Source organism: Chiloscyllium punctatum, chromosome 4 (assembly GCF_047496795.1).
Source record: "Chiloscyllium punctatum isolate Juve2018m chromosome 4, sChiPun1.3, whole genome shotgun sequence".
NCBI lineage: Eukaryota > Metazoa > Chordata > Chondrichthyes > Orectolobiformes > Hemiscylliidae > Chiloscyllium > Chiloscyllium punctatum.
Genome location: NC_092742.1, coordinates 22,964,673 through 22,980,780, shown reverse-complemented (window position 1 = coordinate 22,980,780; position 16,108 = coordinate 22,964,673). Strand labels below are relative to the sequence as shown.

Sequence of the window (16,108 nt, the reverse complement as noted above, 5' to 3'; positions counted from 1 at the left end):
AGTTTATCAGCTAGAATGTGAATTATTTCTCTTATGCAAGTTGGTCAAAAGTAAAAATAGCTCCAGTGTATCCAACATACAGCAGTTTAAAAATATCACAAGAGAAACTGCAGTGACTAGGGGATCAAATACCCCTAGAAATTCATAGTTTGTAATGAATAGAATTTAAATAAATTTCAATTGAGCATTTTAAAGTAAAAGGTATCAAATTCAACAGTCAGTCCGTTTAACTCCAAACTCATAATTTCTTCACAATGAAGGCCATTCTGAATACACCAGTTCATTCATCCAGAGTGAAGTAGTCAGGACAGGTCATTTTTCTAAATCCACTGAGTATTTGATTCTAGTTTCAGGACCTGATGTAATATTAGAATGTAAAAGAATAAGATTCCCTGGAGAGGTGTCTTGCTCGACTTCAGAGTCCGTCAGGTTATCACATCCCAATTTTTCCATTTGAAGTTGGCTCTTGTGCAACAAAATGTTGGCTCTGCATTTATTCGAAGTTTGTGGAGTGTGAACACATGGAATATAGCAGCGTTTTCAAGTGTATTGGCATCTAACGAACGTAATTTTGTTGTTTGCCTTGAAACATTGGCACAGCTGGATTTAAATCTGTGTTTTGCACATCTTTTATTGTTTACTTTGAAGAAAACTCATGCAGTATATTTTACAAATCTCTATATGTCTGCATGTTTTCCTTTTCATTTAAGTATTTTTAAATGCATTTGTTTTTTAATTCCAGTATGAACGGTTGAAGAAACTTTATTCTGATCTCGAAGAGAAAGAGGCAGCCGCAGAACTCCAGATAAAGCAGCTGTCTTCGGAATACAGAAACCAGCTACAGCAGAAAGAAGTAGGTCAAGGGTTTAATGTATTTTTACTCCTTTTTACAACATGGCTTCTAGTTTCAGGGTCAAATAGATTGTGAAGTGCCTTTTAGATAAAAGCTACTGCAGGCAATTTTAATTATCTTCCAAGCTGTTAATTTGTCCTTTCTCATGAGTTTTTTTTTTGTTGAATGGGCGAATATTTTCTTTGTGGATGCTGGTCTGGCCCTGTTGCTTGTTGAAGTGATTATTTTTCATGTGTCCATATTGACAAATGTGTTGACAGGCTATTGGATGACCAATTGCTTGATGCTGTAAAAGCACAGCAGGTCAGGCAGCATCCGAGGAGCAGGAAAATCAACGTTTTGGGCCGGAGCCCTTCATCAAGGATGAGGGGCTCATTCCTGATGAAGGGCTTCGGCCCAAAATGTCGATTTTCCTGCTCCTCGGATGCTGCCTGACCACCTTGTTTTTCCAGCAACACATTCACAACTCTGATCTCCAGCAACTGCAGACCTCACTGTCTCCTAATTGCTTGATTCTGTCCTTTCATAATGGCTGGCTCTCTAACATAGATTTCTGACCAGAGATTGGTTCTGAGACCCTAACAGGATGTTTGCTTTTCCTTTCCCGGTTTAGCTGAAATAAAACCTAGGGATGTTGTAGCATCCCAAGAAGTTAATTATGTTAACTAAAACACAAATCAGAGATCAAACCTCTGGGGTCTTTCAGTGACTTACTTACTAACAACCTAAATCACAACAGAATAATAGCTTTGGAGTTCCTGTGTATGAATTTTCTTTCTTGGCTGCAATATCAAAATTTGAATTGAAAAAAATCTTTATTTTCCTTTCAATCTGAAATGAATAAAGAATCCAAGAATCACTTAATTTCATATTGTGTGTGTTGTGCGTGTGTGTGTGTGTGTATATACATTGCTATTGCTAAAGTAATATCCTCTCCCAGGGTTTGATTTCAAAATCTTTCCCAACAAAGGAGGGCATTGCTGGGGCCTTTTACAAAATTTTCAGATCATGTTTAGTCATAGGAGCGATCCCACTGGAGAATAGCCAGTGTTGTTCCTTTGATTAAGAATTGTAACCATGATAATCCAGGCAAAGACCTTCCGTCATAGAGAAATTATTGGAGAAGATTCTTAGGAACAGGATTTACTCGCAGTTTGAAAAATATAGACTTATTAGGATAGACAGCATGGCTTTGTGTGGGGGAAGTTACATTTCAAACTTGAGTTTTTTCTTTGAAGATGTGACAAAAATGATTGAGTGCAGGCTGGTGATGTTGACTACATGAACTTTAACAAGGCCACTCGTGGCAGGCTAATACAGAAGGTGAGGCTGCATGGGATCTGTGGTGAGCTGGTAAAATGGATATAGAACTGGCATGGTCACAAGACAGTAGTGGTAGAAGGGTGTTCTCTGACTGGAGACGGAGTGGTGTTCCATCCATGATGGGCCTCCTCTTGTTTGAATATTTGAGTGATTTGGAGGAGAATATATAGGTGGTCTGATTACTAAGTTTATGGGTGACACAAAGTTTGGGGAGCTGTAGCTGTTGAGGATATATGTAGGTTGGCGATTTGGGTGGAGATATGGCAGATGGAATTTAATCCTGGCAAATCTGAAGTGATGCATTTTGGAAGATTTATTTCAGGAACAAAGTATACAGTAAATGGCAGAAAATGAAAATTCAGAGGGATCTAGGTGTACAGGTCTATAGAGTCAAAGAGGTTTATGGCATGGAAACAGACCTGAACCACTTAGTTTTCACAATTAAGCTAGTCCCATTTTCCTGTATTTGCTTCATATCCCTCCATACCTATTCCATCCATGTACCTGTCGAAATGTTTCTTAAATGACTAAATTCTACTCCCTTCCACCAATACATCTGGCAGCCTGTTCCAGACACTCGCCACTCTGGGGGAAAAAAATGCCTCTTTCAAACCTTTGATATCTCCCCCCTCTCACCTTAAACCTATGCCCTCTCGTTTTAGACTCCCCTACCATGGCGAAAAGCTGTTGGCTATCTACCTAATCTATGCCCCTCACGATTTTATAGACCTCTTTAAGGTCACCCCTCGGTCTTCAATGCTTCAGGGGACAAGAAGTCCCAACCTATCCAACAACTTCTTGTAGTTTGAATCTTCTGGTCCAGGTAGCAACCTAGTAAATCTTTTCTACATTCTTCTAAGTTTTAATAATATCATTTCTTTAGAAGGGCAACCAGAACTGCAGGTAGTGCTCCTAATGTGATCTCACCAATGTCTTGTACAGCTGCAATAAGACCGTCCATGTAGACAATGCCTACTGCTCTGCCGTCATCTGTCCTCTTGGTTCTGTCCTCAAAAGCTCAAACCAAGTGATTTCCCATGCACAAAGCCATGCTGACTATCCCTAATCAGTCCTTACCTCGTCAAATGTATATAAATGCTGTGTCTCAGAATCCCCTCCAACAACTTCCCCACAACTGAGCTCAGACTCACCAGTCTATAGTTCCTTGGCTTTTCCTTGCATCCTTTCTGCAATAAAGGCACAACATTATCTACCTGCCAGTCTTCCGGCACCTCACCACTGGCTGTAGATGATACGAACATCTCTGGTAGGACTCCCATAATTTCTTCCCTAGCTTCCCATAATGTCCTGGGATACACTTGATCAGGTCTCAGGGATTTATCTACTGTTCTGTGTTTTAAGACCTCCAGACCTGGGGTACAGAAAAGTTTACTAGGATATTGCCTGCTTTGGAGGGTATTTGCTATGAGGAGGGATTAGACACACTTATTTTGTTTTCACTTGAGCTTCAGAGGCTGAGGGGGGCAACCTGATTGATGTTTAAAGATAATGAGCAGCATGGACAGAGTCTTTTCCCAGAGAAGAAATGTCAGTTACCAGGGGGCATAGGTTTAACGTAAAAGGGGAAAATGTAAAGGAAATGAGAGGTAATTTGTTTTTGTTACAGAGGGTAGCAAGCACCTGTAATGAACTGCCAGAAGAGATTGGAGAAGCAGATGCCTTAGCAATGTTTAAGAAACATTTTGATAGATACACGAATAGTCAGTGAATAGAGAGAGATGCACTGTGTAGCTGCAAAAGGTTTTTAGTTCAGAAAAGGCGTCATGTCTGCGCAGGCTTGAAGAGCTTAGTCTTGTGTTGTGCTGATCTTTGACCTTTGGTCCAATTTCCATTTCACAAATCACACTACATTTTAAAAAAAAAACACAATCCTATTATTTGGATCTGTCTGACCGAAGTGAATCGTAACGTAAATGTGTGGCGAAATTCTCAAGAGGAAGTGTACTGGATTTTAAATGCTCCTTCATAACCATGTACTATGTGTTTGAAGGATGAGCACACATTAGCTAGGAAATGGGAACACATTCATAATTTATTGTATTTAAATAGTCAATTTATCACCGTCACTAGATTTTTAATTACCAAATTCATTTGTTGCTGCAAAGCCAAAGGCCAGTTTAAAGACTCCATATTCTCATTGGGTTATAAGACGATCTGAATCAATCAGCATTTAACATGCTTCACCACTCATGGGAATGTTTTGTAAGTATCATTTGTGATTGTGCTCATGGCTAGCCCTCTATTTTTGGAACTCAGTAAGATTTTTATTAGGTTTTTTTTCGCTACTTTATATTTTTATGTGGTAATGGTGGGCCAAGTGAATATAGTTCTTTTTATATTGTTAATGCATCTTTCAGTCCAGTTTTGAATTATGGTTGATATTAAAGCTTTTAGACAGCTAAATTGTGGATAGGAGCTGCTTAGTTTTAATGTGCAACTGTGTATGGAACCAGATAGCTAGATCTGAAGTGCAAAGCTATACTACCAATTTCACCTTTCCTATCACTGGGAGGTGTTAGGTTGTATTTTATCAGCTATGGAGAAGGGTCATCCTGTCAGTTGTAATGCACTTTCAGGATTGGTTCAAGATGACACTGACAGGTGCTTGCCTCTGCTCTTGACTGCAGTGGATAATTACATATAACCATTTAAAAAAAAATTAGCAAGTGTTATTTGCACAAAAATGCCAAAGGTTGTCCATCAAAGTGGAAACTGGAACAGACCATGTCAAGTAGAACGTGGATGGGAATAAACTTGCAGGGCTGGGGGTTTGAGTTATGGAATGGGATTGACTGACTGGATTGCTCTGCAAGGAGATCGTATGAATTTAGTAGTTCAAATGGCCGTCTCCTGTGCTATAAATGGTGAAATGTTTGGAAAACCACATTAATCCTAATATATATTATAATTTGTTGTGCCTTTAGTTTGTTTTGAATTGAGTTTTAATTCAGCTCAGTGGATTCATCATTTTGTCTTTTTTTAAGGTTACAATAAGCCTGTTGAAAGCAAGACAGAATTCCTTACAGGATCAAGTACAGAAGCTCCAATCTGCTGCTCAGTCATCACAAGTTGGTGTTACCTCAAGCACAACCTCCACTGCCTTTCTGCCAGTAGATGTGCCTCACGCATCCACATTTCATGGGGATACCATGGATTTTGGAGATGTTATCTGGTCCCAACACGAAATTAACAGGCTTTCCAAAGAGGTCTCTAGGTTGGAAGTTGAAGTTGCCCATTGGAAAGTGCTAGCCCAGGTTAGTAGATAACTTCTTATAGGCGATCAAACATAAGATGGAGCAGTTAGATCATTGTGGTTTTTAGATTTTTTTCATATTGCCTCATTAACCTCTACAGTGTGCATATGTGAATGCCAGTGTTCAGACAACTTGAGTTCTGGATGATTTTAATTTGTCTTGTATTGTATCAAGTAAACACACTATTCAATGCATAGGAACATTGTTCATAAATGTTGTTCCATACCAACAGGATCAGTGCATGACAACTCCAGTCAACAGTTTTGGAAATAGTTTTAACGTGCAAAGTGATAGAAATTGATCACTGATTCAGGAATACAAAGACTTAAAATATCATCAGGAGCATTGTACAGAAGTGAAAGCCTATGTATTTTAGTAAGCATGCAAGTATTTCAATCTTTCTGTTGAGAAAGAGATATTGACACTTTCCAAAAGCATATACATGTACTTGATTTAGCATTGTATAACAACACTATTAGATTAGATTCCATACAGTATGGAAACAGGCTCTTCGGCCCAACAAGTCCACACCAAAGAGTAACCCACCCCCCTCTGACTAATGCACCTAACACTTTGGACAATTTAGGATGGCCAATTCAACTCACCTGCACATCTTTGGATTGTGGGAGGAAACCGGAGCACCCAGAGGAAACCCATGCAGATGCTGGGAGAATGTGCAAACTCCACACAGTCGTCGGAGGTTGTAATTGAACCAGGAACCCTGGCGCTGTGAGGCAGCAGTGCTAACCACTAAGCCACCGTGCTGCCCCATTGTGGGTAGTTATTTTGTGATTATTGTGTTTGGTAAGGATAAATAATGAAGATTTTGCTATGAATAATGCCAGTGATTTTCTGCTCAGTTATGATTTTGTCAGCCTTTACATCTTGAAAGATTTCTATTTGACTGTTCATCTTCCTTAAAAGAGAATCTGAAAAGGTGACAGCACAGAAGCAACTCATTAAGCCATCATGTCTCCTCAACATTTTATCGAAGCACTTGAAATCCAATCTCACTGCTGTAGGCTGTCCTGATGCCTTCCTCTGCTTCAAACATTCAAACACTTTTTTTTCCCCTTGAAGGACGAATTGGTTACTGTTTCAACCATACTTTGGAGCAAAGCAAAACAAAACACTCCATCCTCCAAGAACCATTCAAGTAAAAATATTTTTTCGAATCACTGTGACCACATTAAATTGGTAACCCCTTGTCATTGACTTCCCAATCAGAGCAATGTTCTTTCTTTCTGTTTAAAATTATTTATAATTTTAAAAGCTTCTATAAAATCTCCTCTTGTTCTGATCAATATTTTCCCAGTACTGTAAATCTTGCTTCATAACTTAATGCATGATCCTGGTGAGTCTGTGCTGTTAACTTTCTCTGGTTCTAGTGTTAATTCTATAAAGTTACTGAACTTGCATTTGCTCTAATTTGCAAGAATCGACTCAATGACCAACTTAAAAGTAATTCATATGTTTTTTTGCTTTCTTGGGCTAAGACACAAATGTAGTATTGAAAATAAATTCACTCCTGTTAAACTTTATTTTGGGCACCCAAGGGTCAAGGTTCAGACAGTTCTGGCGAGGATGAAAAATACAAATTGCAAAAGACAATCGAGGTAAGAATTTTTGACCAAATATCTCTCTCAATTGCTGAGCATGATCCAAGTTCCAACAGTCCATTGTAATCTAAAAATGAGAGTATTCTACTGTTGAAAATATCCTGGTTATTTTCCTAGCAGGTTGATGTAACTTCATTGATCATGTTGTTTTAGGAATGTAACTTTCTAGTTTTAGGGTAATGAAATTTTTAAATGTTAGATATTTGAAAACTTTGGGATTCTGAAGTAGCTAGACCCAAGTTATTTGCAAACAGTATGTATAAGGTCAAGAGTTAGAAGGTCATAAAACAGCAGGTGGGGTTATTTACCTACGGAGCTGAAGATATTTAACGGAAACTTACCTTGTGTTGTTAAAGATCGGAATTATTCATGTAATCCTCATCTTAAAGAAAGATTAAAAAGCAACAGGTAAATGAGGGACAATCTTAAAATGTCTACATATTTTTCAAAACAAACAACAGGTTTGAAAATTGTCAATGATTGATTAGAATCTTTATCTGGAATATCCAGGTGGTACTAGGTTGTCTTTGGTAGGAGGCCCTTTTGTATTAGGATTAACTGTGTGTGTGGGAAGAGAGAGAGCAGAGTCACTGTGGTAGACTGAGAAGGCAATTGTGTATCTGCTAGTAGCCAGAGCAAGGAGCATAAAGGTGATTCAGGCACAGTGGTATTCCTGATTTGTAACAGCTAAGCAAGATTTCAGAGAGGGATCCAGTTCAGAAAGAATAGTCCAAAAATGGTTAAAGTTGTTAGATCTGCCAGGTAAAGCTAGTGGAAGAGATTAGATTAGATTACTCAGTGTGGAAACAGGCCCTTCGGCCCAACTCGTCCACACCGACCTGCCGAAATGTAACCCACCCAGACCCATTCCCCTACATTTACCCCTTCACCTAACACTACGGGCAATTTAGCATGCACTTTTTTTTTGGATTGTGGGAGGAAACTGGAGCACCCAGAGGAAACCCACACAGACGCGGGGAAAATGTGCAAACTCCAGACAGAGAATCGCCGGAGGCGGGAATTGAACCCAGGTCTCTGGTGCTGTGAGGCAGCAGTGCTAATCACTGTGCCGCCCATAAACAGTGGTGTCTTCACAGATTGAGAGCTCTGAAAGTATAAGTGCCAGACTGGGAAACTGAGAAGAATCCAGGTGAATTTCTATCAGCTCCCATGGTTTGCTCCCAAAAGAGGTGAAACGACAGTTGAAATGTTGTGAACTGTAGGACAATTCTTGGGTGGAAACAACAGTGCAAGAGGGAATGATCTTTTGGATTTTTTTTATGTGAAACAATAAGGGTTTTCAAAATATCATATTAAATTATTGGCACAGGATTAATTCATGCACAATTTTGATTTAAAATGAAAAATCTTTTGCTAAATGTTTTCAGTCCATAACTTGGAGTTTGAATGTCTTTATCAAAATTTTGAAGTACCCTGTATTTCTGTCTTTATCTGTTACTGATGAGTGATGATACCCCTTGGTTGAACCAGTCAGTGCCGAGCGTAATCACAAACTAAATTAGTCTCCCCTGTCTGCTCCTGGCCTGTACCTCTCCAAACCTTTTTCTTTTCTTGTAATTACCGAAGTGTCCTAATAACTATCCACCATTTCCTCAGGAGGTTCATTCCACACACGAACCACCCTCTGTGTAAAGATAATTCCCCCTCATGTCTTTTTTTTAAATCTCTCTCCTCTCACCTTAAAAAGCTCCCCAGTCTTAAAATCCCCTATCCTAGGGAAAGCGCACTTACCATTTAACCCTATCTATACCCGCCATGGCCTTATAAACCTCTATAAGATCACTTATCAACCTGTACTCCTTTCCATGCTATATTTATGGTTCATTGCTTTGTTGCTAAACCAGATTTTATCTTCCGCTGTTGTCTGCACTTCTAACCAGTGGTCACTGGTTGACACTTAGGAGTGTGGGAGAAAGTGAGGCCTGCAGATACTGGAGCTCGGAGTCAAACAGTATGGTGCTGGAAAAGCACAGCCGGTCAGGCAGCATCCGAGGAGCATGGGAATCAATGTTTCGAGTATGAGCTCTTCATCAGTAATGGTGGTAGGTCGGAGTGGAGGGTGTAGTGTATAGGTGGGAAGAAGGAATTAAGGGCTACGGGGAGAATGCGGGTAAGTGGAGTTAAAATGCCCATCAGCCATGATTGAATGGCGGAGTGGACTCGATGGGCCAAATGGTCTTACTTTCACTCCTATGTCTTATGGTCTTATGGAAGATGGACAGGTAGGACAGTTCAAGAGGGCAATGCCAAGTTGGAGAGATGGATCTGGGTTAAGGTAGGGGGAGGGGCGATGTTGATTCTGTGTGGTTGCAGAGTCTCAGGCCAGAAGATGAGATGTTCTTCCTGCAGGCATCGGGTAGCTAGAATCTGGTGAAGGCGGTCCAGGACTTGCATGTCCTTAGCGGAGTGGGAGGGGGACATTGGAAGTTTTCAGCCACAGGGTGGTGGGGTTGTATGGTGTGCGTGTCGCAGAGATGTTCTCTGAAACATTCCACAAATTGGCGTGCTGTTTTCCCAATGTAGAGGAGACCATATCAAGAGCAACAGACACAGTGGATGACGTGTGTGGAGGTGCAAGAAAATCTCTGCTGGATGTGGAAAGATCCTTTGGGGCCTTGGATGGAGGTGAGAGGTACGGTGTGGGCACAGGTTTTGCACCTCTTGCTCGAAACGTCAAGTCTCCTGTTCCTCGGACACCTGACCAGCTGTGCTTTTCCAGCACCACACTTTTTGACTCTAGTCTCCAGCAGCGCAAGAGGTGCAAATCCTGTGCCTGCACCTCCCCCCTCAAACTCTGTCCAAGGTCCCAAAGGATCCTTCCACATCCGACAGAGATTTTCCTGCACCTCCACACACGTTATCTACTGTGTCCGTTGGTCCCGATGTAGTCTCCTCTAAATTGTGGAGACAAGGCGCTAACTTGTGGAACATTTCAGAGAACATCTGAGACACATGCACAAAACAACCTCACCGTCCAGTGGCTGAACACTTCAACACTCCCACTCCACCAAGGACATGCCTGGGCCTCCTCTTCTGCCAGATTCTAACCACCCGATGCCTGGAGGAAGAACTCCTTATCTTCTGCCTTGGTACCCTCCAACCACATGGGATCAATGTTGATTTCAGCAGGTCCCTCATTTCCCCTTCCTCCACCTTATCCCAGATTCAACCCTCCACCTTATCCCAGATTCAACCCTCCACCTTATCCCAGATTCAACCCTCCACCTTATCCCAGATTCAACCCTCCACCTTATCCCAGATTCAACCCTCCACCTTATCCCAGATTCAACCCTCCCCCTCCCCCTCCCCCTCCCCCTCCCCCTCCCCCTCCCCCTCCCCCTCCCCCTCCCCCTCCCCCTCCCCCTCCCCCTCCCCCTCCCCCTCCCCCTCCCCCTCCCCCTCCCCCTCCCCCTCCCCCTCCCCCTCCCCGCCTGCCTTTGCTTTGCCAGCACCACACTTTTTAACTTAGGAGTGTACTCATCAGGACACAAGTACTGAGGTCAAAAGTGTGTTGCTGTCATCAACTCAGCTGAAATCAACTAATTCAGCCCTTATTAATGATTGCAAACAACATCTCCCGACCTGTAAGGCTTTGTGCTGTACTCAGTAGTAATTTGCTATCTCATTGGAAAGGTGTGTTATATCGTGTCTATTGCAATGTCGTATCAATCATTGACCAAGATTGTTTTAACAAGTGAAAAATGTTTTGAGGTTGAGCTAAATTGTTGAAGTGTGTTGGTTTATGCTAGAGCAATTTTGTTTTAGATATTTAAATGTATTAAGACAGTTGACATGACTTAGCAAAAGTCCATTTATCATAACTGGGTTAAAAATGTAAATATCAATCACTTTTGTGTTGTATTTTGAAAAAAACTTGGTCTATTGCTTGAAAGTTGAGAACAGCAGCACAAGTTATAAATGAAGACTACTGACCAACTAGCCATTGTTCTGCCTTAATAGTTTTATATTCCCAATTACTACAAAACCTTTCACTGTTCTTGGATTGATGTTCAGCGTCCATTTAATAAGATCTCCCTTCTCAAAAAGTGGCGAAGGCAGAGTCCTTGAATATTTTTAAGGTAGGAGTAGATAAATTCTTGTGACGTGTTGAATGGTTACCAGGGTAGGTGGGGTTGTTAATTAGAAGTACCATGATCTTATTAAATGGTGAAACAGGTCCAAGTGGCTGAACGTACTGCTCCTGATCTATGTTTGTAGAACAAAATAATAAGAACACATTGAAGAAACCTTTTAATATTATCCACGGCAAAGCTTGCATATGATTCTTTGTGTGTGTGTGTGTGTGTCATGGTCTGTATGCCTTAGCCGCCTCAATATGTTGGTGTATTGTGTGGAAGGTGCTAAATGGACAGGAAATTGGAATTATTCAGATCATGATTGATGTTCCTTAAAAGATACTTTGATTATGGTAATAATTGGTACATCTCTAATAATATCCAGCTGGTTAATTATTATAGGAGATGAAGAAGCAGCTTAGTCAGGAGATTGATGACCATCAGCATGAGCTGTCAGCTCTGCAGGATGCACATCGACAGAAACTAACCAACCTCACGCTCCGGCATCGGGATGAACTTGCAGAATATGAAGAACGGATTGAAGAGTTGGAGCAGCAGTTGCAAGGTTAGATGTAATAAGTTGTATGCATGTCTGTTAATGCAGCAGAAAAGTCTTTTGAGGATTAAAGTAACACACTTAATGTAAACTGTTACGCATGATCAAATGGATATTTTAAATCATTTCTCCTTGGGACCTTGGTTTCTCTGTAACTGTTTTATGATTTACCAATCAGTGGAATCATTTAAGCCAAACAAATGTATGCAACTTAAAAAATACTGTGTCTGAAGCTTCCAGTTGTAAAATTTGTGTTAATTTATACCTTAAGCTGTTGAGGAGGAATGAGTTCAGAATAGTTGTGGAGCGCTTCAGCCTTTAGAATTATAAAAACTTTTGTTTTATTCTGGGCGGACAGGTGCTGTTTCTTTGTCACTGTGTACCTTGGTAGCTCTGCAGTTCGTTTGATGAAGGCAGTACGTAATGGATCCCTGCAGTCCAGTAGAGACAGATGCATTTCACAAAGTGAATTGAATTTGGTGAAATTATAGTGAAATTATAATTTGTCTCAGTTATAAGTATTTATGCTCCTAATCACTGTCTGGAGGCCACCTGCTGGTAAAGGAGTGTATGTGAAAATTTGTCGAGGACAGGAATTTGTTGGGCCAGTATTCGCTGCAAGGTCCACATTTGCAAAATGGCTTCTTGGGCATGATACCAAAGCTGACGTTGTAAGCCTAGGTCGTTTTGGAAGGAATGGAGGACTCATGTTCTTTGAAAATTCTACTGCCTCCATTCAAATAAGAAGAAAAAGAACATTTTAAGGAAAAAACTTATGAGATGCAAATATTCTTAGCCTAAACATATTTTTCGCCCCTCACTGTTCTAGATAGCTGTTATTGACTTTACCAACTGTCAAAGGTCAGCTTCTTTCATTTTATGGGAGCCTGTGATTTGGCTTCGTGCATTTACACTGCTCAATCTGTTTTCCTTGCCCTATGTGGACAAGTTTAAACAAGATATATCAGACTGTCTTCAAGTTATGGAAAGTTCATGAGCAGCAATGATGAACTTCAGTTGTAAATACCTGTTCCTTTGTAAACTAAGCAACACCCTGCAGAGAGAATATTTACAGTTATATCCGCAGGGAGGGAAATTTCAGAGGAAAAGAAATCAGATGTCCTACTGGAAATATAAGAAGGGTTTGTGTTAATTATAGCTCCTTTAACAACCTCAGGATATCACCAACTGTTTAAAAACAAATGAAGAGAACTCAGCATTGTAATTTAGGAAAGATGGTAACTAATTTGGACAACATTGTGTTTCACAAACAGCAATGAGGTAATGAACGACTGGATAATTTTGTTTTCTGATGTTGGTTCAGCACTAAATGGTCAGGTCACCAGGGAAAAGTTCAGAAGCTTCTAAATTGTACCATGGAATCTCTTGGATCAATTTGAGAGAGTAGTAAGTTGAATATCTCATGGCACGTGTCATATTTATTTGTTTACTGGGGAAAGAAAAAAGAAAAAATTATTTCATAGATGACCTTGTGTCATGTGAGACTGTTATGGACCAGGCCAGACCCCCTCAAACATTTTAAGACAGTAGCGCAGACTCTAAATTTGGTAGTTGTTTTAAGCAGGTGCAACACGGTTATTCCAGGAGAGATGCAGCTGGTCAAACCACTTAGTTTTAAACAAAACAGAATCTATTTACAAGATCGCTGAATGAAACACAAACAGAAGAGAACAGAATATCTTAACCTATCTGAAAACCCAACAGATTATTCCCAACTTAATGATGCTGTTCCCAATACTTGCAACAATCCCTATAAGACCCATTGGTATAAAAGTAAAACCAAGCACAGGGTCTTAAAAGAAGAGAGAGAGATGGCAGCTCTTCCATGTAGATGTTTTTTGGATTAGCAGCCTCAAAACTGCCTGATGGCTTTCAGTGAATAGCCAGGCCAGAGAAAAGCTGAGCTGGGAGAATTGGCCACTTCCCTTTTGTTGTGCAAGTGTTTTTTTTAATTTAAAAGCCTTTTACCTGTGGCAGTATCTGTTAGCTATAATCAAATTGACCCTAAAACCCGTCCATTCCAGACTTTTCAGAATTGCTACTTTTACGACGTCTCTGGAAAAGAAAGCAAGGGACAGCATAACCTTGTTACAGGAGCAGCACCGACACAGAGACCCACATTGATATATGCAGCTTCTATTGGAAAGATCATTTAGAGCCAACTTAATGTCTCTGCTGGTTTTAAAAGCCTGATAGTTGCTAGATTTTACAGCTGAGGCATGAAAAACTCCTCCTGCTCAGCAGTATTGGTGAGTTGCCCTGGTTTTCCATTTGGCTTTTTGCTGGCTATCCAGGGTATGCAATCTAAATGAATAAGGGCAAATTACAAGCAATGTAAAAGTAGTTTGTACAGAAAAATAAACTGCACTCACACCTCCCTTTGTGATGTGTGGAAAATGTTTCAGCCAAGGTCGAGTTTACACAATGTTTGCCATGCAAAAATTGATTTGAGAATTACCTTGCAAGCAGCTGTCGCTTGTATTTAAAACAAATAGTGCTGCATCTTTAACAGGGGTGTGTGTAAAGTCCTGCTCACTTGATTGGATAGCCTAAGCCGTCATTTAAACAACAAATTCACTTAAATAATTTCAAGGACTTGGCAACGTCTTTACTGCTGGATTTAAGAATTAAAAGAACAATTCATCATCTGGATTTCAGGCTGCAGTTGAGTCCTAATGAATGTTTGTCAGCGCAGTTTGAAAAATCAGCAGTGTTTTAGTAACTTGTATATCTGTACCTCTTTCAGAAGCAGGTGTTGTGCCGTCAGACCATTCAGTACTCCTTGAGGAGAAAGCAGATCAATTAGTAGCCAGAAAGCAGTCTGGAGATGAGCTGGAAAATCAAGTTAAGACCAGGAACAAGGAACCAGCTGATGGTTTGCTCCATGAGAAGGCAAATTCTTCAACAGAGATAAGACAACTGAAAGAAGAATGCAAGAGACTACAGGAGGAATATACGAAGTCACAGAGCTGTATTCAGGACCTGCAGAGTACTGTAGAGAAACAGAAAAACCAATTATCAGGGAATGTGGCACTGGAGGAAGAAGTGTACCTACTCAGGCAGGCTGTTGCAGGTACAATGTGCTCTTTTTTATGGATGCTGTACAGCAATACTCCCAAGGGCATAAGAATTGGGGGCAGAAGTAAGCAATTCAGCCGCTTGAGCTAGCTCCATCATTTAGTGTGATCATGGTTGATCTCATCTCAGCCTCCACATCTTTCCTGTCTGCAACTTATCCATAGTGAAAAATCCACGCTACAGGATAAATACAATAGGGTTATTATTTTCTTGTCATCTTGAGATATTCAAATGAAGCTACTGTTTCTAATCAAAATAGTTACATATCACATTTTACATAAAAGACTAGAAATAGGAGCAGGAGTAGGCCATTCATCACTTGAGTCCATTCTATTATTCAATGAGATCATACCTGATCTTGCATTTCAATTTGGATTTTCATGAAACAATTGATACATGAAATTATGCAAAATCAAAACACATAGAATCGGAGAAAATATGCTGTTTATGGATTGTGATTTTTATAGTTGATAGTAAACAGAATAAGAAAAAGTATCTATTTTCTAAAGTGAAGGTCGATGACAAGCACTGTACTGTAGAGATCGATGCTTGAACCCCAGCTATCCATAAAATATATCAATGATTTGAACAAGAAAATAAAATGTAATATCTCCACGTTTGCACATGAGGCAAAACTAGGTGAGATAGTTAGTGATGAGAAAGGAAAGAGAGCTCAAGGTGATTGGACAGTTTGAGTGAGTGGGCAAATGCAAGGTAGATACGGTATAACGTGAATGTGTGAAGTTGAACTGGAAATGTTCGAAGATTCACCTTGCTCTAAGTGGAGAAAGTTCTCCTCATCTCAGTTCCTAAATGAGTAAGCACTTAACCTGAGATTATGACATGTACTTCCAGATTCTCAAGCCAGGGACGTTAACCTTACAGCATCAATTCTATCAAACCCTTTAAGAATTTTATTAGTTTCAATGATATCATCTTGCATACTCCTTAACTCTAGATACTGTAGCATATAAGTGTTGTTCAGAAAAGCGATTACCTGATCTGCGTTTGGTCTCTCCATTGTAGAGGAGGAGGCTGCATCATGTGGATGAATACTCTATGAAATTGAGAAAAGTATATTTAGATCACTGTTTCTTGCCTTGACTATTTCTCATCTCGACTCAAACAACTTTCACATACTGTGCTTAGTCTTTTCCCTTCTATTGTGCTGATGCTATCATAAATTAACAGAGCCATCCCAAAATCATTTTTAACTTCCTGTCCTTTGTCAAAGTCCCATACCCTTCAATACTCCGGTCCCATTCTAAGTCATCTAGCAACAATGT

General features: G+C 40.2%; 1 protein-coding gene across 1 annotated transcript in view; it reads left to right on the top strand.

The window, feature by feature from the left end:
• Positions 1-16,108, top strand: part of trip11 (thyroid hormone receptor interactor 11) — a 98,997-nt gene that overhangs the window by 20,609 nt on the left and 62,280 nt on the right. Inside the window, exons 3-7 of the mRNA XM_072568245.1 lie at positions 743-853; positions 5,182-5,451; positions 7,008-7,067; positions 11,570-11,732; positions 14,491-14,817. Of these exons, the coding sequence (XP_072424346.1) occupies positions 743-853; positions 5,182-5,451; positions 7,008-7,067; positions 11,570-11,732; positions 14,491-14,817 (931 nt within the window). The remainder of the gene's footprint in view (positions 1-742; positions 854-5,181; positions 5,452-7,007; positions 7,068-11,569; positions 11,733-14,490; positions 14,818-16,108) is intronic.